The sequence below is a fragment of the Diplotaxodon limnothrissa genome, linkage group LG7 (genome assembly GCF_057381915.1).
Source record: "Diplotaxodon limnothrissa isolate DT_005_m linkage group LG7, D_limnothrissa_male_GT1.1, whole genome shotgun sequence".
NCBI classification, from domain to species: domain Eukaryota; kingdom Metazoa; phylum Chordata; class Actinopteri; order Cichliformes; family Cichlidae; genus Diplotaxodon; species Diplotaxodon limnothrissa.
In genome coordinates, this window is record NC_140602.1 from 41,102,443 (window position 1) to 41,129,760 (window position 27,318).

At 42.0% G+C, this 27,318-nt stretch overlaps 1 protein-coding gene across 1 annotated transcript in view; it reads right to left on the reverse strand.

Annotated features, from left to right (window-relative positions):
* Nucleotides 1-27,318, reverse strand: part of tnksa (tankyrase, TRF1-interacting ankyrin-related ADP-ribose polymerase a) — a 107,073-nt gene that overhangs the window by 68,846 nt on the left and 10,909 nt on the right. Inside the window, exon 4 of the mRNA XM_085359702.1 lies at nt 23,501-23,596. Within this exon, the coding sequence (XP_085215828.1) occupies nt 23,501-23,596 (96 nt within the window). The remainder of the gene's footprint in view (nt 1-23,500; nt 23,597-27,318) is intronic.

Sequence of the window (27,318 nt, forward strand, 5' to 3'; positions counted from 1 at the left end):
GGGCAAGAAAGTCCACCTATTTTAAACTTGGAGGTCCTCGGGAAGTTTCGTGGTTTTAAAATCATTTAAAATAAAATTACATTTTTAAAAAATTATAGAATAAGAAAGCCATGTTTTGCAGTACTTTGTGGTCAGCATGTGAATTTAAGACAATTTGGGAGAGTGACAAATGGTAAGTCCTTTGAACAAGAGGTCAGACTTCCTTTAGCTGTTTCCTTCCACTGAAGCAGCATTCAGATGGCACTCAAGTGGAATTTATTCAGATTTCAGAAGCTTGTTCAAGTAAAATGTGGAAAATAGCTTAATTTTAGCACTGTGATAGATAATGGAAAAGAAAACAAACAATTAAAGGGTATTGAGGGCTTTTCTCAGCATTAAACTGTTGCTGGACTGAATATTTTTATAGGGGACAGTGTGTGGCACTTTAAAACGCTTTGGATACAATCTGTACACAAAGCGGGATCTGGCAGAACAAAAGTCAGTGCACCAGAAAATCAATAATTCAAGCTTTGTCCAACGACAGACAGTAAAGCAAATTCATGACAGATAAGGACTCTGCTGAATAAAGAGCACAACCTGAAAAACACCTGTCCATTAATGCTGCCTGGTAGTGGTCTCAGAGGGACCACTTCACAGGAGTGGTAAACAAGGTCAGATACTTGAGGTATTTTAAGTTCTGCCACAGCTAATAAAAGGAAAGATATCCTAGACATTAAAATTTGATGTTAATGAAGTTCATATAAGACCAGAAAAGTATATTACAGTGGCTCAAAACACTCAATCAAATCACTCATCAATAAAACACAAATTTTACTACAAGCAAAGCTACTGGAATGCTTCTCTAATCAATTATAAAGATGCAAACATGTTGAGCGATTGAACATCCCCTTTCTGCGAGGGTAAAATAACATGACTGAGAGGAGAAAAAAAACAAAGAGCAGCATAGGACGTGAACAGATGGCTGCTTTTAAAATGGATCACGTCAGACCACGACTGCTCACTCATGGTAAGTGATAGTGAGTCAGTGGGACAGCAAAATACTTAAAATGTCACATATTAATAGGAGAGTAGTCTTTCAGATTACAGCGTGGTGTTTGGATGCTTCGACGTATTTTCCAGTAATAACAGACAGGCAACTATGTGATATAAGAGGAGGATGTGCTTTAGTATGTATGAAAACATCTGAGAGAGCGAGAGAGAGAGAGAGAGAGAGAGAGCGAGAGCGCGAGAGAGAGAGAGCGAGAGAGCGAGTGTGTGTGTGTGTGTGTGGGGTGGGGGAACAATCCTGCTGACTCCAAACAGAAGAGACAAGGACATGTTAAAGCTCAGGACAGGCTAGCTGCCTCCTGAATGATGATATTATGTGTGTGTGTGTGTGTGCCAGACAGTGCCTTAGCAGAGTGCAGTAGACACCAGCGATCACCATTTGAATTCCAATTGTTGTGTGCTTGAAAGCAGGCTCTCTTTTTTTGCATATGTGCATTTGTGTGAATGTCTGTATATGCACGTACGTGTGTGTGTGTGTGTGTGTGTGTGTCCGTCTGTCCGTCCAGGGTCATACAAGTCAATGTCAAACAGTCACAATACTATATATAATGCATATATATATATATATATATATATCTTGCCCATCTAGCAAAGACCCTGTATGCTAGGTGTGTATGTGTAAAGTAAAAGGCTGTATGAGCACAGACTATGCTGACTGGACCATGAGTCGCTTCAGCGCCCAGCTGTCTGCTTGTGTGTGTCAGTGTGCTCAAATCAAATATCATTTACTGTAGAAGCATTTATCTGCTGCCCCACAACAACACAGGATTGAGTGAGGAGCCGAGCGATCCACTTATATCCTCGGCAAGGTCGCACTTGCTGAGGTTGTAAGTGGATCTGTGTACGCTGAGACCAATCACAAAACAAAAAGAATGAACGGAAATTTATAAGAGTGGCTTTTTTGCCACTTCGCTGGCTGCCTCGGCTTTCTTCATACACACTCGCCTCTTACACTGTGTGATTAATCGCTTCGCGTGGTGCACCAAAGAGAGCTGCTCTGGATTAATTGTGTTTTTTGGCCGCCAACTTCGCCATCTTTTATTTCGCTGAGTTTTGTAAAAGTAAAAATCTCGATGTATTAGCCGGTGTACACCTCTATAAACCCGGGCGTAATTCATCTTGACAGAAAATCGCCATGCGTATGCCTGTGACCTTGAGTGGGCAACGCCAGATCATCTTATATAAACTGTGCTTTTAACTGAGGTTATTCTGGGATTATTGCAATCACTCTGGTGAACAAAGGTGTGTTCATTTTGGTTTTCACATAACTGTTCCTACAACAGCAGGAAATGTTCTGTAGCAGTTTTAAAAACCCACTGATCAGCCACTGAATGAGAGTCCTGGCATTCTCAACTGTTATGTCTGGCAACAAACATCATTGTTAAACAACTAGGGAGACCTCCCAGCAGTCTTTTGTTCATGCCACAGCAGGTCAGAGCTATTGTGTAAGTACAAGGGGGACAGACAAAAGTAGGACATTATTTGTGGTTTTAATGTTGTGGGTGATCCGTGTGTGTTTATATTTATTTGGTTAGGTATGTTTTATGATACATAGATAGTAACACGTTAGAAAGAAGACAAAGAAAGCAGCAGACTAAAAATAATCACAAGTATTAGCAAGTGTGTGCTGCATCGGTTCCATTTGTTCCACAAGTGGTCAATTAAACATTAATGATAGGTCACACCACCCTGCATTGTCTTCATATATATAGAGAGTGTGGTTTGATGCATAACACGTACTCATGTGGCAACTATAACTGCAGAACTGCTCAAAAAATAAAACCATAGAAAAGAACGGCCTACAGAAGAGTCTACACAGGAAAAATGTACATCAAGTTTATCAAAGGACACTTCCATTCTTAAATCATTTATTAAATAATAACATGTCCTTAATCAGCAAGTTCCTTGTGACTAGATAGTGAGCTATATATTCAGCTACCTCTCTAGAGAGCTGCCTTTTTTCTGCCCTATAATCTTCTTTTTAAACATAACATACAAAAAGGTGGAAAGCATGTCAGTGGAGTATTGCTCAAGGACCCCTCCGCTGAATGACGATTATACACTTTTTCTAACTTATTTTCAGAGGCAGCAAAATTTGGATCGTATTGGTAAATATAAGCCTGTCTAAAAAAGCCGCAACACCTCAGCATGGACTCTCTCCACCTCCTTTTGAAAAGATATAAAAGAACAAGAACGAGGCCCAAGCATGGACTATCCTCCTGCACAGGCACACAACTGTAAAAACAAAGTTTGCTTGGGACGAATGAATATAGATAGATTGGATCATAATGCAGATTCCGTGAATGAGGCACACAAACAAGAGTCGCGCAACAACCCAGAGGAAACGCAGCAGAATGCCGTCAGCTCATTCTTCTGCATCTGATCCTTATCAGTCTGACATCACACGCTGGTCCAGACTGCTCAGCACTGTTCATTACTAAAATATATTACTGCCATGTTTAACAGATGTAGTTGTAATTTTAATTAGTAATTTTTTTCTCCAGACAACCTTTCTACAAAATATTTCAACAGGTTCTTTCCTGAAGTTAACCCCCCCACATTTTTTTAATTAGCGTTCCTAAATTATTAAAAGAAATTACTTGTAAACTTGTGAAAAAATACAACTCCTGGAGGATAAAACAGGCTATAATCAGTTAAACTGCAAAGAGATATTGAGATCTTGTCTAAGTAGCAACACTTGTTTGATTTCACATATCCATGTAGGGCTTATGGGAAAGATTGATAATTCAAGGAGAAACAGATTGGTGTGAACACACTTTTCTTATTTTATTTTATTTTTTAATTCATTAACCAAATTCTGTCAGTCTACTCTTGCTGAGTGGCCGGCTGCATTCCACTAACTTACTCAGTGTTATGGAGCTGTGCAGCCATGTGGAAAACAAGGCAATTTCAGTGTAGGAAAATGGCCCAAATGGGGTGACTGAACCTTGAATGCGCATCTCTCCCTATCTCTCTCTCTCTCTCACACACACACACACACACACACACACACACACACACACACACACACACACACACACACACACACACACACACACACTAAAGCATAAAAATACTGTTACTTTGCTTTTCCTCTTTTATGAGGTAATTTTATTGTTTGTTTGTTTTTTTTTTAATCTTCTTAAGGTTTGAAGACAGCAAAAAGGAATCATGTTGTGCTCCTAAAGTGTGCAGACTTTCTGTCTGAGGGTAAATAAGGTCGAGGCACATCATTGGAATCAATGAGCATGCCACTGATAACGGGGGTAGGAAAGCAAGACACTTTGCCCTCATGCCACAGGAATTCTTTCTTTCTTTCTCACGTACACACTCAGAAGGTGCACACAGGTGCAAGCTTGGCTTTGCTCGTTTGTGCATTAGAAGGACAAAGCTTTCAGAGCAGCCACAGCAGTTCTTTGTCTTCATGATTAGGCCGTTAACGCAACACACACTTCTCCAGTCCCTCTGCATTCACTTAAGTCACATCAATTCATCTCTCTGTTCGTCTGTCACCCTCACCCGGAAAAGCATCTTCATCTTTTTCTTTTCTTCTCTCTTGTGCTTTACTCATATCTGTTTCCCCTTTCTACATTTATCCACTGCTTTTCTATCTACAATATATAGTGTGTTTTTCTCCCCTTCATTCACTGCCATTCTCTCCATCTCACAGCCCAACTCCTTTGCTTTCTCATCATTTTCCGCCAGCCCTGGTGAGAGCGCTTTGGATAATTTTCTGCTATGTTAGTGCTGCCTATCCACCGTGGACCATTCCTCGGTTTCTTTTTAACTTTATTTACAACAGAGTATAAATGTTTGCTGACAGCACACCCTCAGCTCACAGCAAGACACGTACACAGCTTCTGTTGAAATACACAATGCATTTTCTTCCGCAGTCACACAGTAACAGCAGGAGTAGGGACGAATGCTTCCCCAAAGCTTCTGCTGAGCACTGCAAGCAGGGCAGGATGGACACAAGCTCTAATTGATTCCAAGGGATAAAAACTGGTCTTGCAGCGAAACAAATTAGATTAGTACCAGTTCCAGCTCTGACACGACGACAGGGATACCGTGCAAAAATGACTCAAAGCCATTTTATTCTCGGTGGATTCGTTTTTTTTCTGTCCTTCTCATATATCCTGCATAGCCTTGCAGCCAATTTCTTTGTCAGTGGCAGGCTTTTACCGTGGCCTGTAACCCCTTCCCAGGGGTGAAAAGCCACCTATGACAAGTTTTTTTTTTCCTGACCAAAAGAAACTTCAAAATTATTTGATTCTCCATTTGTTCAATCCAAGAAGGCCTTGGAGTCTTTGCATTGTATCAGAACCAAGCCTTAGCCACACTGGCTTAAAGTATAATAATAATGTAGGAATATGTAGAGCTGGATGATATGGACCCGAAATCATATTTCTATACTTTCTGGCTGAATGGTCAAACACAAACTTAACTGCTGGTTTCTCACTAAGGGGCCAATGGACTCTTCAGGAAACTTTAGACAATTTTGCAGATTTCATTCAGATGTTGGATGATTTCACTGGGTTAAACGTTTTCACTCAGTTGGGGACATTTCAGTTTCTTTAAATTGCAATTTCATGAGACACAATACAATTGCAGTTGACAGCATTGGACATACTGTCAGGAGCTAAGAAACATGGTGATGTAAACAGTAGAAAGCCACGTCTCTTAAAAGTACATGGCAGCACAACTTAGGTTTAAAAAGTTATATCTGCGCAAACAACCACACCTCTGGAACAATGTCCTTTGGACTGGTTAGACCGAAGTTGAAAACCAAAACACAACTTACACCAACTGTCAAGCACGTTGGTGTAGGAGGTGATGATTTGTGCTTGTTTTGCACCCACAGGACCTGTGTATCTATCAAGAACTCTTCTGGACACCAAAGTATTATAGAGTCAAATCTATCTGGCCATCTATCTGATAGCTAAAGCTCAGCCCAAATTAGGTCATGAAACAGGACAATGATCACAAGCACACCTGCAAATATAACAGACCAATTCTTTTCTATTTCAATCAGTCGTTGTTGATCAATGGTCACGAGAATTTGAACAATTAAGATTAAAGAACTGACCTCTCAGACCATTCTTCCTTCAGTTAGCTGGTTTCAGTCATTATGCAAATGCACTGTTTATAAGATTGGGGAAACCTGCAGTCAGCTGAGACTGAAGACGTCACTTGGATGAGTGACGAAATGTTTTTCCCACAAAACGCTACGTCCAAATGAACAGAATCAACTTTTGGAGATTTACTTACCTGGATGATTGAGCATGCATCAAGACATTACTTCAGGTTATGATTGCCAAAGGTGGTTCTAGAAGCTACGGAATCATGTTGTGTAGTATGTAGTTCTTTGAAAACTTTCTTTTTCAGGACTCTGTACTGCCATGGATAGGAAGTCACTATCAAAACATAATTTAGCAGTTAGCAAACATAAAGCGTATGGTGTATTTAGAGCTGCTTTGCCTGTCTTCCCTCAGCTCTTTGCAACAACTCACCACAGTTTTGTCACATCAACGAGACTACTTAAAAAATTGTTATTTTTACCTCAAACTACACAGCGGTTACTTGGCTACAAATGCCTCAATTACTTACTGTGTGACTTTTGTACTATAAAGAGTTGGTATGACCTGACGAGTTCAAATTGACAGTGATAGACCAGCAATTTGAGTTTGAAAAGAGCAATTTCTTCTTGTTGCCATCTTGCTTCCACAACTGAACAGACTTGGTCGACTGTTGCTACACATGCAATGGTTACGTTCTGTTTTATTGCACAGTTCAAACAGTACCGTGTCTCTTTCAACACTACAGGAGAACTTTGTGGATCAGAGATGAATAGGGAGAGGTAAAGCAGGGGCGGGGTTGTGCTCGTAGAGAGTGCAGTGACAGATGATGCAAACACTGGTACAGCTTTACCGAAGGAAGACTTAATGTCACTCAACATCAAACTATTTCTATAAAAAGGTAAAGTATCGATATATCTTGCGAATATGATATGACAATAAAAATCCGGTCTTGAACTCGTTCAGGGGAAAAAGTTAAGTTCATGTTAGCTTGAGTCCTCAGATTCAACTTCAACTGCGAGCCCAACTTTAAATACTCAAGTTACTAAAGTAAGACTGATGCTTTGTTTATCTGACTTGGTAAAATCAAGCTGAAAAATATTCAAAATCGCTTCAGAGAACTTGCTGTGGAGAAACTGGGTCATGGCTCAAGTAAAAGTAATACGATTCATCGCAGAAAGATAATGGAAAAAAAATGAGGCACATTTATCAATTTACTTTCGTTGGCCACTTTGAAATGTTTTCTTCTGGTCTCTGCCAGTAAATGGATTTAATAAAAATAAACTTCAAGTTCAGGCCTCTTATTCAAAGGCTGTCTAACCAACTCCTGTTCCTCCTGAATCTTTACTCCTGTCTACTGGCAGCAGTGCAGTAAAGTAAAAGGTCACATTGACATTGTCTTGGATTTTCTGACCCATACTGAGCAACAGGAAGTGCGTATGTTGCCTATTTAGACGTTTGCATCAAAGAGAAAAAAACAAAGAAATCCGTCGCTGTTATTTAAAGTCTATTCCTCCTGATCAAATCCATGAAAAGACCAAAAAGCTACATGTTTGAAGTTACAATCACACATTTTTAAAGGCATCATACTTGCTACACTAATGCTCACATTGAAATGTTCCTGCACTGATGTGACAGCAACGAGAAAGCTGTCATGTTTTATTCAGCGTGAATGTAGCTTTACCATGAAAGTCAGCAAGATGGAAACTAATGCCCACTTGTTCACATTCCTTCAGATTACCTGCAGTAATTTCATTCATTTAACACTTTAGTTTTTTCCATTACACCCACACATTAATATGTAAATATGAAACACGTCTGATCATGCCGGGCACATCCCAGACAAGGTCATGAGCGCAGAAAGGCAATTAAAAGGAGGGGATTCAATATTTTCCTATGAATAAGGAAAGAAAATAAATAAATAAAACACTTTGTAAAAACAAGGACAGCTTGTATAATCTGAAACCTAATTTTCCCCAAACTGGCTATTCTGCTGTCTGGGCACTTAACCTGAAGCACACAGCAAAGTGACAATGCAGCGTAAAAAACAGAAAGCGCACATCTGTTCTTTAACATAGGGGGGGAAAATCATATTAGAGTTAAAATAAGAGAGGTCAAAGGAACAGGCAAGTGTGTTTTTACTTGTTCTTACTTGTGTGTGCTGACTGAGGTCCAGAGTGGAGAATTGATCTCTTGGAGGCTCAGAAGTAGTAAGTCTGTGAATACCAATCAGCGGTAATTAATAGCAGCTAATGGACTCTCTCTGTTCTCGTCTCTCTTCAGTCTCCATTTATTCCTTCCAACGTTTCTCTCTCCTTTTTATTATGCAGCCATAATGCACGCAAAGGGGAATAATTATTATTTTCTCTGTAGCTGTCCTTGCTATATGCTCCCAGACTGACATTTCAAACTTCTACATCACAAGTGGCTTTTTAAGACGTGGAAGTGTTTTGCGACAGCCTAATAAAGCACTTTTAATGAGAAAGGTTATTTAACTCCAGAGATCCAGACAAAAGTAGAGAAACAGTCTTCGTTGGAGGGAAAAAAGGACAAATCAAAAAGCACATCACTTAAAGCCCTCTGTACCCCCACATTATCACTTTTAGATGGCAGGGTTTGATGCAAAGCATATTGTGGAAACCTGAAATTACGAATCCAACCTTTCAAGTACAAATGACAAATGGTAAATGGTAAATGGCCTGCATTTGTATAGCGCTTTTCTAGTCCATAGGACCCCAAAGACAAGACAATCTCGTTGCTCTGAAAATTCTAATTATTTCAAAAATATACAGTTGTGAAAAATAAAACTGAGTACACCCCAAGATACAGAAGCTTGTAGAACCACCTTTACAAAGTATACATTATTTATATCACTTTCAGTTTTTTGAGATTTGTAGGCATCCATTCACACACGGCTCTCTTAAGGTCCTGGTATCCTTGTTTGGTTTTCACCAACTTTGCAAACCAGAGCCATGCTTCATGTTTTTGCTTTCCATTTGAAATCTGCCCAAACAAGTCATACCTTTTCAGCACTTTTCTGATGGTATTTTCATAAACGTTAACTTGCAAACTGAGGCTTGTTAAATCTGAGATGCATCTCTTCATTTTCTCTAAGCATTTACGATTTTACCTTGTGGTGAACTGCTATGTCCACTGTGATGTCATAAATTTTTTTCACTTGTGAATAATATTTCTACACTGTATGATTACAGATTTTAAATTGTTTAAATAGCCCTATAACCTTTGAGATTGATGGGTGGCTTGACACCAGAAAACTGCCAAAAAATATATTGTTTTGCAGAAGTTGTCACAGTTGCTGACGATTGCTTCATCCCGAGCACTTAGGTCTTCAGGTCAGAGGCTACTGGTGGTCCCACGTACTAGATTTAAAACACGTGGGGATCGGGCTTTTCAGGCACTGGCACCTAGGCTGTGGAACTCTCTGCCGTTGTCTTTACGCTGTCTAGACTCTACTGACTCCTTTAAAAAGCAGCTGAAGACATTTTTATACAAACGGGCTTTTAACTAATTTAATTAATTTTAACTTGTATGTCTGATCTTATTGTAAAGCACTTTGTGATTTTTATCTGTGAAATGTGCTATATAAATAAATTTTACTTACTTACTTACTTAATCAAACACGGCAATTGGTGAATATTAGCCTTACTGACAGTGACGTTGACGTGACGATTAACAATGGCAGAAGCTGATATTTATCAATTGTCAGATCAATTTCATATTTACTAAATTGTCAAAGATGGAATCGTAACAAGTTGAAATCTATTGTACTGTTAAACCTATTGTAACAGTAAATATTTTGACATAATCATCTGCAATTTTATTTATTTATTTACTAGCATTGGCACAAATGGGGGAATAAATATGGTACATTTTTCAGTTACCATGCTGTGTTGTTACTTCTATTAAATTTCTCAATACTAACAAATGCAATGTTTCTCATGTTCTCCTTCGCCTCAGTGGCTCAAAGTTCAACCCACATACCTGTCACTCATCTATCACCTAGCCTAAATAAAAGTATCTACAATATAAAGCTTCTCTTTTTAAATACGTGTTTTGTTTTCCTTTTTAAATCAATATTTCACTGTATGGCAAACATAAGTAAACATATTAGAACAGTTTCTTTCCTACTTCAAGACGTGAGAGCTGATCACAAAGGTGCAGAAAAAAAAAAAATCAAAAGCATAATCCCAACAACAAAACGGAGCTAAAGCAGGATGGAAATTACCTGAACCAACTGTATGCCTTTATCAGTCTCCTTGTCGGTAAAGGATATGTCAGATAGTGAGCAAACAGCCTCACTACTGATGATTAGTTCATGTTCATGTTTTGTCAATGAGGACCTGAACTGAAGTGCTATTTGGGGAGGGCTGGTCGAGGTCTGTGATGCAGCAGCAGCTGATCTCATGGTTCACTCACATTAGAGTAAAAATAGGACTGCAGAGGTTGAGTGTGCAACACCCTCAACCTTTGGGTGACCACTTTTGATCGCAAAGCAACTGCCTCGCACCTGCTCCCAAACAATCATGGGCCATCTCAGACTGACTACAACCAAATGATCAGCAAAGGCTTGCAAATAACTGCCGTCTAATTTGGAAATTCAGACAGTTAATCATTTTAGTATCACTTGGGATGGGAGTTGAGAACCGGTTCTTGGAGAGAACCAGTTCTCAATTAGTTCCCAGTAGTTCAATTCCTTGCAATTCCTATCGATCCCACTCATCTGTTCCCTTTACACCTTTGCTACAATTAGCCAATTAGCAATTTCATTTCGTGTCCCAAAGGAGAAAAATAGCTGTCTGGATATGGAAATTACTTTTATTATTATTATTGCACAAAGAGACGAGAGCACAATGACAAAGTGCAATCTCCGTCCAGAACAGATAAAACTGTAAAACTGTTTATATTCTTAAAAGGTAATTGTGAGACAATGCTTTCCACATAATTTCACAGAGACATGCAAACGTAATGTAATAAGTAGTGCACCAAATTACTTTCTCCTCGGAGTAATTTAACAACATACTGCATTACTTTTAAGAAAAGTGTTCTGTTATACTTGTAATTCATCAATTTTTTTGAGTAATGACCCCAACGCTGATCACAACAACGAGGTGACATGCACAAACATTTGAAAACACAGCATGCAATTAATTTTCTGCATGTTTTATCTTTAATATGCTTTCTTGGAGATACGGGTGACTCCCAAAGCAGAGCTAGTGAGACCCCAATGAGACTCAATAAGGACATTGATAAGGAATCGAATCAGTAAGTGATAACGATAATGGAATCAGAATCACTAAATTCTTATAAATTCCCGTCCTTAAGTATCACAAACCCAGTAGATGTGATTTCTAAAATTACCCCCAACCGTTCAGATGCATCAACATCACTTTGAAGTCAGTAGCTGACTGTGAGTGGTCACTTGTGCACAAGAGCACAAGATCACTAGAGATGGTTGGAACGATTCTGATCCATGCTACCGTCTCCAATCACTACCTTCCCCAGTGTGGCGTTAAGTGTGTGGCACACTGTCACCTACGAAGGACAGGCTACTGTCAGAGATTTAAAGAGGATGAGGTGGAGTCAGCTAATTCAAGTAAAGAGGAGGAAGAGAATAAAAGACAAATGTCAGAAAAAGAAAAATGAAGAGGCCAACTGGTGTACAACCCGAGAAGGACGAGACATAACAGGGGGCACAGGGACAAAGATGACATGTCAAAGAGAAAGAGCGACACGGAGGGCTGATGTACAGATGAGAGGTGGATGGAGTACAGGCTGTACTTGCAAGCTCATTAAACAGTGCAGTATCTGATGGGTAAAGAAAGAAAGCAATGGAGAGAAACTGTCCCAATCACTACTGCCTGGCCAGAAAAAGATCAATCATCAATGACAAGGAAGATGGATGTAAAGAATAAGCCTCCTGGTGATCCCAAGTTACCCACAAAGTAATGATGTGAAACGTCTCAGCGGGGGTATTTGTCAATTGCTCATTTGCAGTATGCTCAAGGAAAAGTTTGGGAGTTTGATCACATGGCTGTTGGTGGGACGATCTGGCAGGGTGGGTATCAGACCCTAACTCAGGTACTGGATAATCAACAGATCATTTTATTGGTTTTAATTGAAGAAATAATATCTGCAGTCATTCTGAATATAAGCAGAACAGCCCCCTGCTAGTCTTTTTTCTTTCTCATGACGCTAATTACTTCTGCAAGTGATCATAGGATTAAATTGGGACTAGTCAAGGTAACATGCTTATACCTTAACCAAAAGTAACAATTTCCTCTTATTTCTAGACAGTGCGCTTTTTTCAATCAATAAAGCAACTGTAGTGATTTTCTTTAAGGAGAAGGGAAATACCTCAACGGGGGCAGAAACACTGTGTATGGAGGGGAAGAAGAAAGCTGCAATAGTCCCATTTCGACTTCAACATGTCAGTTCTAACAGCAAACACTATCTTAAAAAAGCCTAATATGGGCTAGGCTGATGTATTTTACTGAATATATTTTAAAGCAACTTTTTTGTCTTTGTCTGAAAAGTTAATTACAAGTCAACACACAAATGAACTGAAGTAGAAAAGTCAGTCCCTTTTCTAGTGAGCGCAGAGTAGATCTAAAGTAGCTTATTGGAGAGGTACTGAAAACACTTGAGTTATTTTTATAATGAAGACAGGTAGATTAACAGTAAAGCCAAAAGGTTTTAATGATCTTGGGAACTTGTGGACAAGCGATGGTAAAATGAAGCGTGAGATGGACAGGCAGAAAGGTGCAGCATCAGCAGTAATGTAAGCACTGCGCTGGGCCGTTGCGGAGCTTTTGATTTACAAAGTCAATCTACGTTCCAACCCTCACATATGGTCATGAGCTCTGGGTAGAGACTAGAAGAATGAGCTCTGTGGCCTGCCTCAGCCTTAGAGATCGGGTGAAGAGGTTGGCTCCTTTGTATTAAAAGGAGTTCAGCTGGTTTAACCCTCTGGGGTCCAGGGTATAATTGGCCGTTTTTGACTACTTTTGATTTTACCTCTATATTTCACCTTTAAAATATGTTTTTCTTGCCTTTTTTGGTATTATTATTTTCAGCACAACCTCAAATATCTGAAATTTGAGTTATTTTTTCATTTTGGTATACTATATTAGCACAGTTGATCTAAATTCAGACAAAAAATTCAAAATCCGAGTAGAAAAAAGTTATATTTTTTACTGTAAAACCCACAAACATGTTTAACGAATCATTTTCATAACTTGAAATGCAAATAGAAATTGTACATTTCTAAAAATTATGCACAAGTTTTGCAAACAACAAAGTTATATGGTACTATTTAACTAAAAATGCAGCCAAGGCCTCAGGTGTTTTTTATATAACCATTTAAATCTATTTACTGAACAATCAGGTAGAATAGACTTTATTGTCATTGTACAGAGTACAACGAAATTGGAGTGCCACTCCCTTGGTGCAAGATAAATAATAAATATAAATGTAAAATATAAAAAGTACAATAAAATAATCGCAAGTACTCAAACAATAGTAAGTACGATATATACAGGATAGCAGCATTAATATAATGACAGTATGAATAGCAGCATAATATAATGGCAGTGACGGTATGGTATAGCTAAGCAGGTTCAATTGTTTTTGTGCTTATTTACTACGGTGGTAGCTCTGGGAAAGAAGCCATCCCTGAATCTGTTTGTCCTGGTTTTATGTGACCTGTACCGTCGGCCTGACGGTAATAGTTCAAACAGTTGGTTGCTGGGGTGAGAGTGGTCCTTAATGATATTGCCAGCTCTGCTGAGGTACCGAGAGTTTGCAGTGACCTCCAGGCTGGGCAGAGAGCAGCCAGTGATCTTCTGGGCTGTGTTGATGACCCTCTGCAGTACTTTCCTGTCCGCAGCTGAGCACCCTGCATACCATGTTGTTATGCCGTACATTAGGATGCTCTCTATGGTGGCTCTGTAAAATGTCACCAGCAGCCTCTCCTCCAGGTTGTTCCTCCTGAGCACTCTCAGAAAGTGGAGACGCTGCTGGGCCTTTTTTTACCACCGCCGTGGTATTTGCAGTCCAGGAGAGGTCATCAGAGATCTGCACGCCCAGAAACCTCATGGAGTGTACCCTCTCCACACAGCTCCCGTGGATGTAGAGTGGGGCCGGGTCTGCTCTGCCCTTCCTGAAGTCCAAGATAAGTTCTTTAGTTGCCGTGGTGTTCAGTTGGAGTTTGTTAACTGAACACCACTCAGTCAGTCTGTTGACCTCATCTCTGTAGTCCGACTCATCCCCCCTTGAGATGAGTCCAACCACTGTGGTGTCATCCGCGAACTTTATGATGGTGTTTGAGAGATGGGTAGGGGAGCAGTCGGATGTGTAGAGCGTAAACAGGAGGGGACTCAAAACACATCCTTGTGGAGACCCGGTGCTGAGTGTGATGGTGCTGGACCGGTGGGGGCCGAGTCTGACAGACTGTGGTCTATTTGTCAGGAAGTCCTTGATCCAGAGGCAGATGGGGGTGGAGAGTCCCAGGTGAGACAGTTTCTGGACCAGGATCTCCGGGATGATATGATTGAATGCTGAGCTGAAGTCCAGAAAGAGCATTCTCACATAGCTTCCTCGGTGCTCCAGGTGACTCAGCGCAGTGTGGAGCGCTATGGTGATGGCGTCCTCGGTGGATCGATTTGTCCTGTAGGCAAATTGGTGGGGGTCCAGAGTGGGAGGCAGACCGGCCCTGATGTGCTGACAGACCAGTCTCTCAAAGCACTTCATCACTACAGGCGTAAGTGCAACAGGCCTGTAGTCATTTGGGCTGGCCACAGCTGACTTCTTGGCGATGGGGATGATGGTGGAGGTTTTGAGGCAAGGCGGGACGGTGTTTGATGACAAGGAAAGGTTGAAGATTTTAGTGAAGACTCCGGTCAGTTCGTCAGCACATGCTCTGAGAACCTTTCCATGTATTCCATCAGGACCTGCCGCCTTCCTGGGATTCACTGACCTTAGAACACACCTCACTTGATGCTCCCTGAGTGTTAGTGTGCCAGTGCTGGGGGCGGGTGGAAGTGGTGTGACAGCTGAGGGCCTGGTCGTTTCAAAGCGGGCGAAGAAACGGTTTAGATCCTCAGCCAGCGAGGCATCAGTCCTAGATGTCGCCTGGTTATTGCTTCTGTAGTTGGTAATGTGATTGATCCCCTGCCACATTTTTCTGGGGTCGTTGTCAGCAAAGTGATCTTCAATCCTCCTCCTATAGGCAGCCTTAGCTTTCCTGATGCCTCTACTCAGGTCTGCCCTGGCCGCCCTATACGCAGCCCTGTCCCCTGACTTGAAGGCAGTGTTGCGGCTTTTTAGGAGGGATTGCACTTCGCTATTCATCCAGGGTTTTTGATTTGGAAACACCCTGACCCTTTTGTTGATGGTGACACTGTCAACACAGTTCCTGATGTACGAGAGTACAGTGTCCGTGTACTCCTGGAGGTTGTGGCTGGAGAATAAATCCCATACAGTTGTTGAGAAGCAGTCCTGCAGTTGAGAGAGGGCTCCTTCAGGCCAGGTTTTTATTGTCTTTGTCTGGGGCTTTGTTTTTCTCAGCAGGGGGGTGTAGGTGGGGGTGAAGGACATGCAGAGGTGGTCAGATCCAGCCAGGTGGGGGAGGGGTGTCGCTCTGAAAGCATGCCTGATGTTTGAATAGACATGGTCCAAAGTGTGCTCTCCTCTCGTAGCAAAGTCCACAAACTGGACAAATTTAGGAAGCACAGTCTTTAGGCACGCTTTGTTAAAGTCGCCGGCGACAATAAAAACCCCATCGGGGTGGGCAAGCTGTTGTTTGTTTATGGTGTTGAGCAAGAGGCTGAGAGCCGTGCCAACGTTAGCATCCGGCGGTATATAAACAGCTATCACAATAACTACTGTAAACTCCCTCGGGATGTAAAAAGGTCTGCACGAGACTGCCAGAACCTCCAAATCAGGAGAACCGTGCGTGTGAATGATCCTGCTGTTACAACACCACTCGTTATGCACGTAAACACATAGCCCCCCTCCTCTGCTTTTACCTGAGTTGCTGTTTGGTTGGTGTTCTGCATCAAAGAAGAAGGCACACAAATGATTTGTGCCAGTCCAAAAAAATGTAGTTTGTGTTCAGTATAAGACAAAGGAGAACACCACAGGCCTAAACCCTGCAGGTCTGACAGCAGGAGGTGCATCAGTCCAGTTTTCCATGTGGGAACAGCTTTTACACTGGAATCTGCCTTTGACGGCTTTTTTAGAGCAAATATGAAATTCAGCAGTCTAACTGACACACAATACAAGACAATAACTACACAACACACTAACTACAGCCTCCAAACACGCTAAACGTCACTAATGTCTCACATATGAAAACTCGCTCTCTCTCTGTCTTTCGCTCGCCCGCTTTCCGTCGCGGGTATCACTCCTAAAAACTTCCCCTTCTCCCTAAACAACCAAATGTCACATGTTGCCTTATCATTTTTTTGATTGGCTGACATGGTAAACTCTAACACCAATAGGGAAAGAGTGTTTTTTCTTTTTCTTTTTTCACTCGCAAGCGGAGAGTGTTTGCTAGCGCTGTCTGTAGAAAATGCAGTTTTACCGTTCTTCCCGCTGTAAACGCCACTGTTTTGTTCAGAAAAAAAAACATCGCGTGCATTTTTTATCATAACTCTGGTTTTACGTGGCCCATCGACACAATTCAAAAACTGGTATATAGTTTGAAGTCCGCACTTTCGACCCAAGTTGAAATGGAGACTCTGACGTGCTGCATCTCATAGCTGTGTCGTCTTAAATTGGTCATGTGATTTTGACGCGCCGGCGCGTCCAGCAACCCCAGAGGGTTAAGCTAGAGTGCCTCCTTTGGAGATTGTTCACACTCAGAGGAGACTTCAGGGTAGAACCAGAACCTGCTAGAAGGATTATATATATCATCTAGCTTGGGGCCCACCTCAGGATCCTCCAGAATAAGAGGAAACTTTGCTGAGGACATGTGGAATACCCTGCTTAGGCTGGGATCACCATGACAGGATCTTGAATAACCAGAGGGAGGATTTAAATGCTAAAACCTCATGTTTTAGCATTCACCACATCCTGTTATTTGACACCTGTGATACACAGTCCACCATGAATCATCAAAGGTTCATCCTGGTTAATCTTGAAGTCCACAGCTCACTTTCAAAAGGATTTCAACGTGAAATACTCTGTCCATCAGAACTTGTGCATAATTGATTTAATAGGCTGCCCAAAAGTCACATTCTCATTCACCTTGTGATAGAGAGCAGTGCCTCAAGGTTGTACTAAAAATTACTTTGCTTGATCATAAAATGCTAATCCATCTGGTGTTTCTCAGGATGTCTCAAAATGACGCAGGACTTTGAATCAGGCCTAACAAGTCAGCCGAACCAAGCAACAAACACAGTTTAAAACCAACTTCAGGAGCCACTGACCATTTAGCAACAGGCTAATCTCACAGCAAACCTGTGCGCACTCTCCCTTGTAACCTGATAAGGAATGTAATTAACTTGCTACTCTCTAAGCTTTCATACTACAAAAGCATCTTAGAGTAATGAGGACAGATTTACCTCCAGCTTTTTTCTTTCCTTTGAAGAATTTACATTTCTATCAGAACTAATTCCTTATTTCTGTGCAACTGATACTGTTAAAGCAGATTCTGACAGGCTGTGCATACCAATCAGAGCATGCTTTAACAGATGAAACATGTCATGTGGTTGAGCACAAGAGTCTAACACAACTGAACTTCTGCAACCAACAAGAAGCACAACACCAGGGCTTTATTCATCAAATACTTGTCAGAAACGTAGGAAGTGAAGCTGTCCATGTGAGTCTACCCCCTAGTGTGACGTGAGTAGTTGTGTCTGATGCTTGCAACAGACTGAAACAGCAATCTGCAGATTTCCCTGGCTGTGTGTGTGTAAAAAGAGCATCTGGGGAGCGCCTGAGTAAATTAACAGAACAAAAAGCTGGCAGTCCACACGGGTCTGTCTTGTTGTGATGTTCATCCTGATCAGGAAACCAAACTGCGAGATGAACTTCACAAAAGATAAACAAAAAAAACCCCAAAACTAATTCGCAGATGTCATCTGACAGAGTTGCTTTTTAAAATTACAACACAGTGTGAGGGGTTTGAACCCACATTAAAATAAATATATCAACAGAATTTTTTTGCCTTTCCGTTTCACATCCCCAGCTAACAGGGGACAGACTTTCCTAAGAGCACCCTATTGGATGTGGCAGAGCAGTATAGCTAATTTATGGGTCAATATAAACTTCCATCACTGCAGACTGAAAGCTGTGCTGGCCTGCGGCAGAGAAGTGGAATAGAGCAGAACCTTTAAATCTAAGACACACAATACATAGGACGAGGGAAAAAGGTCCATACCGTCACGTAGAGCACGGCACAGGCTACAAATAAAAAACACAAGTACATACGTTCACAATAACTCTCCCTGCTCATTTTTTTCCTGCAGCCTTTACCAAACCCAGACCATATATTCAATACTAAAACTGTCAGTCAGTGCATCCCATTAAACGCATCACTTCCTACAGTAATTACAACAGCGCAATCCTTCCAGAATGGCGTGACGTGCAGAGACAATGTAACGGGATGATAGCGTGGGTAATTAGTGTCTACTATTAAAAACATAATTCACGGTACAAACAAGATGTGGTGATTTGTTTGAGCCGAGCCACAAACAAAACCACCGCAGGATGAAGGGAACTCGCAGTGGCGTGGAGACTCAGACTGCCGGTGATCAACTATTTTCACCGGTAGCTATATTTTTTCGCCTGAATGCGTCAGCAGATTATTTTTGAAAATGACACATTTTCAAACTGACAGGTTTAGCTGTCAGAATCAGAATCAGAAAGGGGTTTATTGCCAAATGTTGAGCAGGTTTACAACATTAGGAAATTGCTGCGGTGCTTCAGTGCAAACATACTGTCATAATTGCGATTAAATAGACATGAAAAAAAATAAAAGTAGGAATAAGAATTAAAAGTGCTATGTAGAAAGATATGTGCATGAGATATACATGAGATATATACATAAGAATAAGAATTAAAAGTGCTGCGTAGAAAGATATATACATGAGTGCAGGTGGTGATCAGTGCAAACATGGAATGATGCAGTGACACAGCGTAGGGTCATGTGTTTGTGGCGGGGACAGTCATACGGTTATTGTTCATGTGTCCAACAGCAGAGGGGAAGAAACTGTTCTTATGGCGAGAGGTTCTGGTGCGAATGGACCGGAGCCTCCTGCCTGAGGGGAGCACGTCAAACAGACTGTGTCCAGGGTGAGAAGGGTCAGCTGAGATCCGAGTTGCACGCCGCAATGTCCTGGAGGTGTACAGGTCCTGCAAAGATGGGAGTCTGCAGCCAATCACCTTCTCAGCAGAGCGCACAACACGCTGCAGTCTCTGTTTGTCCCTGATAGTGGCTCCAGCGTACCACACGGTGATGGAGGAGGTGAGGATGGACTCGATGATTGCAGTGTAGAATTGCATCATCGTCCGTGTTGGCAGGTTGAATTTCTTCAGCTGCCTCAGGAAGTACATCCTCTGCTGGGCTTTCTTGATGACGGAGGTGATGGTGGGCTCCCACTTCAGGTCCTGGGTGATGGTGGTACCAAGGAAGCGGAATGAGTCCACAGAGGTGATGGGGGTGTCAGTCAGGATGATGGGGGGGAGTGGGGCTGTGTGCTTCCTGAAGTCCACAATAATCTCCACTGTCTTCTGGGCATTTAGCACCAGGTTGTTGTGGCTGCACCAGGACACCAGACGTTCAACCTCCCTCCTGTAGGCAGACTCATCCCCGTCCGAGATGAGCCCAATAACGGTGGTGTCATCTGCAAACTTGATTAGCTTGACAGACTGGTGGGTGGAGGTGCAGCAGTTGGTGTACAGGGAGAAGAGCAGAGGAGAAAGAACACAGCCCTGAGGGGAGCCGGTGCTGATGGTCCGGGAGTCCGAGACATTCCTTCCCAGCCTCACATGCTGCTTCCTGTCCGTCAGGAAGTCAGTGATCCACCGGCAGATGGGATCAGGCACATTCATCTGGGAAAGCTTGTCTCGGAGATGGTCTGGAAGGATGGTGTTGAAGGCAGAGCTGAAGTCCACAAACAGGATCCTGGCGTAGGTTCCTGGGGAGTCCAGATGCTGCAGGATGAAGTGTAGGGCCATGTTGATGGCGTCGTCTACAGACCTGTTGGCTCTGTATGCAAACTGCAGGGGGTCCAGAAGGGGGGCCGTGAGGGTCTTGTAAATACTTTACTATTGACTTTTTCACAGAAATGTCACAACACACATCTGCCTCTCCTGAAAAGAGTCACAAGCAGTCCATCATCATTTATGTTTTCAGCTCTATGCTAGATCTGTATCTGTTTAGCAACTTCCTAATTGGAGTTTTACCTTCCGATATGTCATGTCACACAAATATCTAATCAGACAATCATGGCAGGAACTTCATGTATTTAGCCATGTAGACATGGTCAAGACGACCTGCTTCACTTTCAACCAAGCATCCGACTGGAGCAGAACATGACATGGTTGTTGGTGCCACATTGGCTGGTATGAGTATTTCTCTGAGTCTACTGATCTACTGGGATTTTCCCACACAACCATCCCCATGGTTTACAGAGAATGGTCCAAAAAAGAAAAAATATCTAATGGGTGGCATTTGTCTAGTTGAAAATATCTTTTTGATACCAGAGCTGAATGGCCAGACTGCTTTCAGCTTTAAGCTAAAAAAAGATTGGAAAAAGAAAAGTTGCATGGTCTGTTGAGGCTTAGTTTCGGCTGCCCCTTTTGGACGATAGGGTCAGAATTTGCTATAAACAACAGCATGGATCCTTCCTGCCTGGAGGTTTAGTATGCTGGTGTTGGTGCAATGCTGTGGTAGTTTCTTGGCACACTTAAGGCCCCTTAGTACCAACTAATCATTATTCAATATGCCACAGCCTAATTGAGTATTGCTGTGAAGTGTACCCATGTCCTGATGGCTGCTTCCAGCCAGATAACGCATCATGCCACAAAGCTTAAATCATCTCAAACTCATTTCCTAAAACATGATTATAAGTTCACTGAGTCAAATGAGAAAGTAAGTTAAAAATAAATCATGGGTATTACTGTTCTGCGTCTATTTCAGGTGGCTCTCCATTGAGTTTTTTGTCAGCTCCAGGTGTTGCTCTGTCAGGAGGCGTGCAGCGTTTTTTGTTCGTGCTCCAGTTTTTGCCTTGCACAGATGTTCTGATTTTGGTGGAATACTGTCCTGTTCCATCGACACATTGGATGCAGACCGAGTGTCCTCAAACAGTGAGTTGAATCAGTGTATGCGATAAAAAAGGAATTTGATGATGGGCAATTGGTGTCGATTAAACCTCAAGCATCGCGATAACTCTGGCAAATTAACTTTGAGCAGTTTCTGTTTGCAGTTCTTCCAGTTATCACATGGAAGCGTAAATCACACTTGAGCCTAAAAAAATTAAATTAAATTAAAATGTGTTCAGACTTGACTGAGTTATGACTTTGGGCAGAAGTAGCTTAAATGCCTTAATTACCTTCATGAGCCCTGTGTCACAGCCACTGCTGCAACTGCTGACTGTGCTGACTGTGCTGGCGAATGGGCCAAATCAGCATGTATAACCACACAATAACGACATTCATGTTGCTTGTAAATACCACATGCAAGATCTTTGCTTGACATCCCTTGTTCTAAGCAACTCACATCCTTGTTATTCTAATTAAAGGAGTTCACAGAGAAGAACATTTAAAAAAAAACAAAAAACCTTTTCCTGTGAGCTTCTGTGCGAGTGCGCAGTGTAAGCTGCACTACTATACTCCCAATTTGGAAGCAGGTCTCAGTCGGTTAGTTGTTTACATTATTAGCCTCCTCGAGTCATTACATAAAGTATAAGCACACTTAATTAAGTCTGCAATGTTCGGTAAACATTTTCTATCAAATATACTGTGGAGCGCCTTGTTTTGACACCGCACTGCTCCTCGCTGTAGTATCTCCAGGTTCATCTCATTTACCAGCGAGGACCAGCACGGTGATGAAATTCAGCGTAAACACAGAAGCGGGTGCTGATTTAGAGTCAACATCAATACCCAGAGAGAGCGAAAGTAAGAGAATATAAAAGTCTACTTACTTAAGACTACAGCGAACCAAAACATTCGGATCCATACGAACCCACAGTCTTTCAACCTTTGCGATCTGAGTGATCGCTGTGAAACAAGCGCTCTGATCGTCAAAATAACACATATGCAATGCCAACAAGTGATGATAATGAAAGGAAAGATGTAAAAAAAAAAAAAAAAGAAAAAAAAAATTGAGATAAAATAATAAAAAGGGGGTTTTAACTATTTATTAAAAATATATATTTTTCAAAAGCTCCTCATTAAAAAGCTGTAACTATGTCCCAGTGGTTCCTCTACCACTGAATAGGTGTAATGAGTCCTGCTGCTTTTATGAGCTTATAACAATGAAAGAACCAATAATTAGCTTGAGTTTCACAGCAAAGTTTTTTTTGGTCACTAATGCGCTGCAAGCTTTTTTCCCCCCTTCTTTTGCTTGGAGGACGTCAAAACCTGTTTCTACTGCCTTACCGTAAGGAAATGATTTAATACATAAAAAAGGGAAAAGTCAAAACGATTTGAATGTTAGCTATTAGTTTCTTGTGATTTCAGTCTAAAAATCTAAATCTCACATCAAGCCGTGTAGGAAATGATGATTAGGGTGTTGCAGCGGCTAATACATGTGGACCTGCAGTGCAAAGTTCTTATCAATTTGCTGCTGTTCATGATATAATTCTGTGAATAAAGGCAAGGAAAGAAGGAAAAATAAAGGACTACAGAGAGAAAGGCAAGCGAGCAAAAAATAATAATTCAACACAATTCAACTATGGTTTATTGAGTGACTGATCGATGAGTGCAGCTTCAGCCAAAAAGACTCAACGGAGAAAATAAAAAAGAGAGAACAAAAAAGACAGCAGAGACACGACCTCGCTAACCACAAACTCCAGCCTTGGAGAGAAGCAAAACAAAGAAAATGGGATGTAGTAACCAATGGGTGTGCAGTCCACACTGAACACAAGAGCAGCGCAGCCTTGTAAAATGAGAGCGTGACAGATAAGGCAGAAAAAAGGTGATGCTGCCTGAAACCTTGGGAGAGAGAGGAAATGAAAGTTGTGGGCACACTTAGCGTGAAGACAGGAGTAGAAGAGCGCTGGGAAGGCACACAAGAAACTATGAGCAGTACACACAAGCAGCCTGCACAAGAACACACACCGTGACAGAAAGAAACACATATTTGCTGTTCTGAGTGTACGCAGCGTTTAAAGGACAGACAGGAAACTGACCTGTGAGCACGGCCTTGGCGGAGGGTTCAGCCAGGTCCAGGGCGGACTTGCCGTCCGTGTTGCGGATGTTGGGGTCGGCTCCATGCTGCAGTAACACTGTACAACAACAGGGCAGACAGAGACAGTAGCTAAGCTCCTGGACTGACACACAAACTCCCCGACACACACTTCCTCCCAGTCCACCTCCTGCTCCTCCCGCTGCTACTGTTGAACCACATCCTTCTCCATACACTGCTCGTCCTGGACCTCCTCCTTTCTCTACCACTTGATCCTCAGCTATCCCTCCCGTTCCACCTCCCGCGGTTGTGTCTCCTGGCAGTGCTCCTGCCAGTCCCGTTTCACATTTCTCTCCTCCTTCTCCAGCTGCTCCTCCTCTGTTGCTAGTGCTGCTCCCTCGGCTGCCCCTGGCTGCCCCTGCCCTGCGACCCATGCTGCTGATGTAAACAGACATGCCACAACAAAAGCAAGCAAAAGCTACACTACAACACACCGCCAGAGAGAAACAGCGGACTTAACAGCTACGTGACCGGCCGCAAAACACATCACACTTCCAAGAATGAGGAAGGGAAGGCTGTGATTAAGCTGAGAATATAAGTTTAAAAAATGAAATGAAAGGGAAGAGAAGAGAGGCTACGGCTAATCAAGGCAGCAGCAGCAACAGCGACGAGGCGGGCAGGCAGTGCGAGTGGAGAGACTCTTGCCTCTCCAACTGACTGAGCGATGCAGCGGAGAACAAGATGAGAGAGGAGAGGCGAAGAGAGGAGGGGACATGAGAGACGAGGAGAGGGAACCATGGGATGGGGGGGGGCTTAGAGTTGGAGTGGATGGGAGAGGTAGAGGACGAAAAGAGGGGAGGAAGAGCAAAACAAAACAAGAGAGCTGGAAATGTGGGGAAAGGAAAGGAAAGGAACAAAGCAAGGTGAGGCTAGAGGCATGAGACTACCGAACAGGTATGAGCTGAATAACAAACTGCTTGCGCTTTTTAAATGAGCCCTTTTGAGGGTGCTAATGTCAATACTCTTACTGACTTCCTTTCCACAACACTTCCCACTATTGTGAGTGTTGAGCAGTTCCCAGCGCACATGCCCTTTGTACACTTGTGTACACTTGAAACCACCCAGCTTACAGCCGACACAGAAGAAGAGGAGAGAAGCAGGCATCTTGGTACATACGTGCACGTGCTCTCTCTCTCTTTCGGCCCCGGCACTGACGCAGACCTTATTCACCCACTCACCCCTCAACAAAAACATGATTTAACTCTGCGCCAATCCCAATCCAACAGTGAGAGTATAAAGATGTGCCCATACTCTGCCAGAGAGAGAAACGACAGTCTGATGCACAACCATACAGCAACGCAATCTCACATTCACAGCCTGAAATGCTCATGCATCTTGCAATACGGTCTGTGCTGCTTGTAATTCATTCACAACTGTCAGCATCTAATTTTGAGTTCAGTCTCCAGAGGACGTAGTTGTGCTGTAACACCTGCAAAAGCCCACTCTGAACGACCCAAATCCTTTTTTTAAATGCTAGATTAGTTGTCAGGACAATGTTACATTTGCAACAGTTACGAATGCCTCCGATACCTGTGACCATTCAGCAAACAACTTTTACAAAAAATGAGCACAGAGATATCTCCTTCTCAGCCCGTCTCAACTAAAGTGGTTTTAAGATGTGTAAATGTAAGTAATGCAAGTGGGAGGTTCTACTTAAAACACTTGCTATTTAGCTTCCAAGACGATAATAGGGTAATGCCATTTTGCAATCATTCTCTTGTCATTTTGTGCTATAAATCCAGTGTACTCCGTTCCCTTCAAGTGTGGCACCTTCATCCCTCCCTAAAGGTCTCGCCCCCTACAAAGCTGTTTGCAGGTTCAAAACAGCTTGAGTCAAAAACAGAAAGGTCAAACCAATTCAGCTGTTTGAAAACCTTTGGGTCCAAGGAGTCGGATGACGAACAAGAAATACGATGCATGATTAACCCAAAGCCAAGAAGCAGTCCTGTTTAATGATTTTGGTGTCAATATTAGTTAATCTAATGATTCAGAGTTTTGCTATAATCCAGCAGCCTTTTGTTGCACAGAGTTCTCTTGGAAACACTTCACAGTGAAAGCCTTTCTTTAAGAAAATCTTTTGCTTTTATCTGCTCAAAATGCACATCATACAGTAAAGATAAGGAGGTCTTTCTTCTGCTCCGTCACGGCGGGCCACACAGTGATAACTGGGAAGTTGAACAATATGATCTGAATAAATGCATGGAGCACCAAATTACGTGAGGACTGTTGTTCTGAAAATATTAATTAAGAGGGAGGAGAAAAAATAATAATAAACTGCAATTTCTAAGTCATTTATCTAGACAAAAATACCAATTATTTTCTCAAAAACAAGAATTGTTCAAATAGATAAAAGTAAAAAACAGTCTCTTTAAAGATGCCACTTCAGTGGAATTGTGACGGCAACGTTCGCTTTTTTGACATTTCCTAAACTAAATGATTTTCTATTACCTTCAAATAATAGAAAAATAAATTGACATCAGCCTTAGCTGGATGGTTAAGAGACATTTTAACCAGAAAAGCTGTCTCCACCCATCAGGCTCCATGGATTCCATAAAATAAAATGCATGGATAAGGATCCTCACAACTCCATGCATGCATGGATACAATCACATTGTTTTTATCAAATAGATCATTGTGGTTCATTAATGCAGCACCCAGAGGTGGATGGCCCTGTAGTGGTTTATACTCATGGTGTTGTGGTTAACACATTCAGCTAACACATGAACAAGTCCCATTTCGAGACCGGGAAGAGACACAAATCCCTGGGAGATTTCCGTCAGGAAGGGCATGAGGCGTAAGAAAAACCTGTGCCAAATCAAACATGCGGCTCCATCCGCCGTGGCGTCCCCTCGCGAACAAAGAAGCAGTGGAAAGAATAAAAATAATCCACATACGGAACTGTCATTGGAATCACTGGAAGCTATCGTCTTCAGCATGGCTGCCTCAGGATCTGAAATATCCTCATGTCAATGTGATTTTCTCTTAACCTTGAACCTGAAAATATGCAAGTCGAGTAATGAGAGATTAATTTCTTACTTCTTACTTACAGCGTCCATCACGCTGAGCTGAATTTACAGTCAAATCAGAGCTGCTAAATCTTTAGCCTGGCAGGATGACAGGCTACTAAAACGCTGTCCAACAAGCAAGAAAGCAAGACCATGTGATTTTTGTTTACATGCCTCGGTTTGGTTGTAACTTTGCAGTTTGGGCTGCAAACCAAATCTTCTCTGTCCCTTTTCTGGTCCACATCTGACAATATAGATGCAGTTTTACTGCATGTGGTGGGCTGGTGGGTTTATCCAAAAACATGTTCTGGTCTTGACTTGTAACAGTTCAAAAAGGAACCTCTGTGCATAATCATTTGGTAAGCTTATATAAAACTAATCCCTGTAAATTAAAAGCTCAGGCTTCAGGCATCTCTCTTGATTTACAATATATTTTCAAGTCCTGTGCCAAAACTGACATCAGATCAGGACATATTTCCTCATACGGTAATCTCATGCAGTGCCAAAGTATAAAAGCCCTGGGTTCTGTTTATGGAAGCCAGGCAAGGGGCAACGAATGAGAACTTTTGGGGAAGAAGACCTTTGATAAGTACAGAACACAGAGGTCATTTCAAAATTGTGACTTGTTCAAAACATACTTGATTAGAGTCTTGGAACAAGAATGTGGAGCTAGAAATGAGCATAATTGTTTTTATTCAAAGACATGGAGTAAAAAGCGCTTGAAGCAAAGGTTATGTCGCTTTGATAACAAAATTTA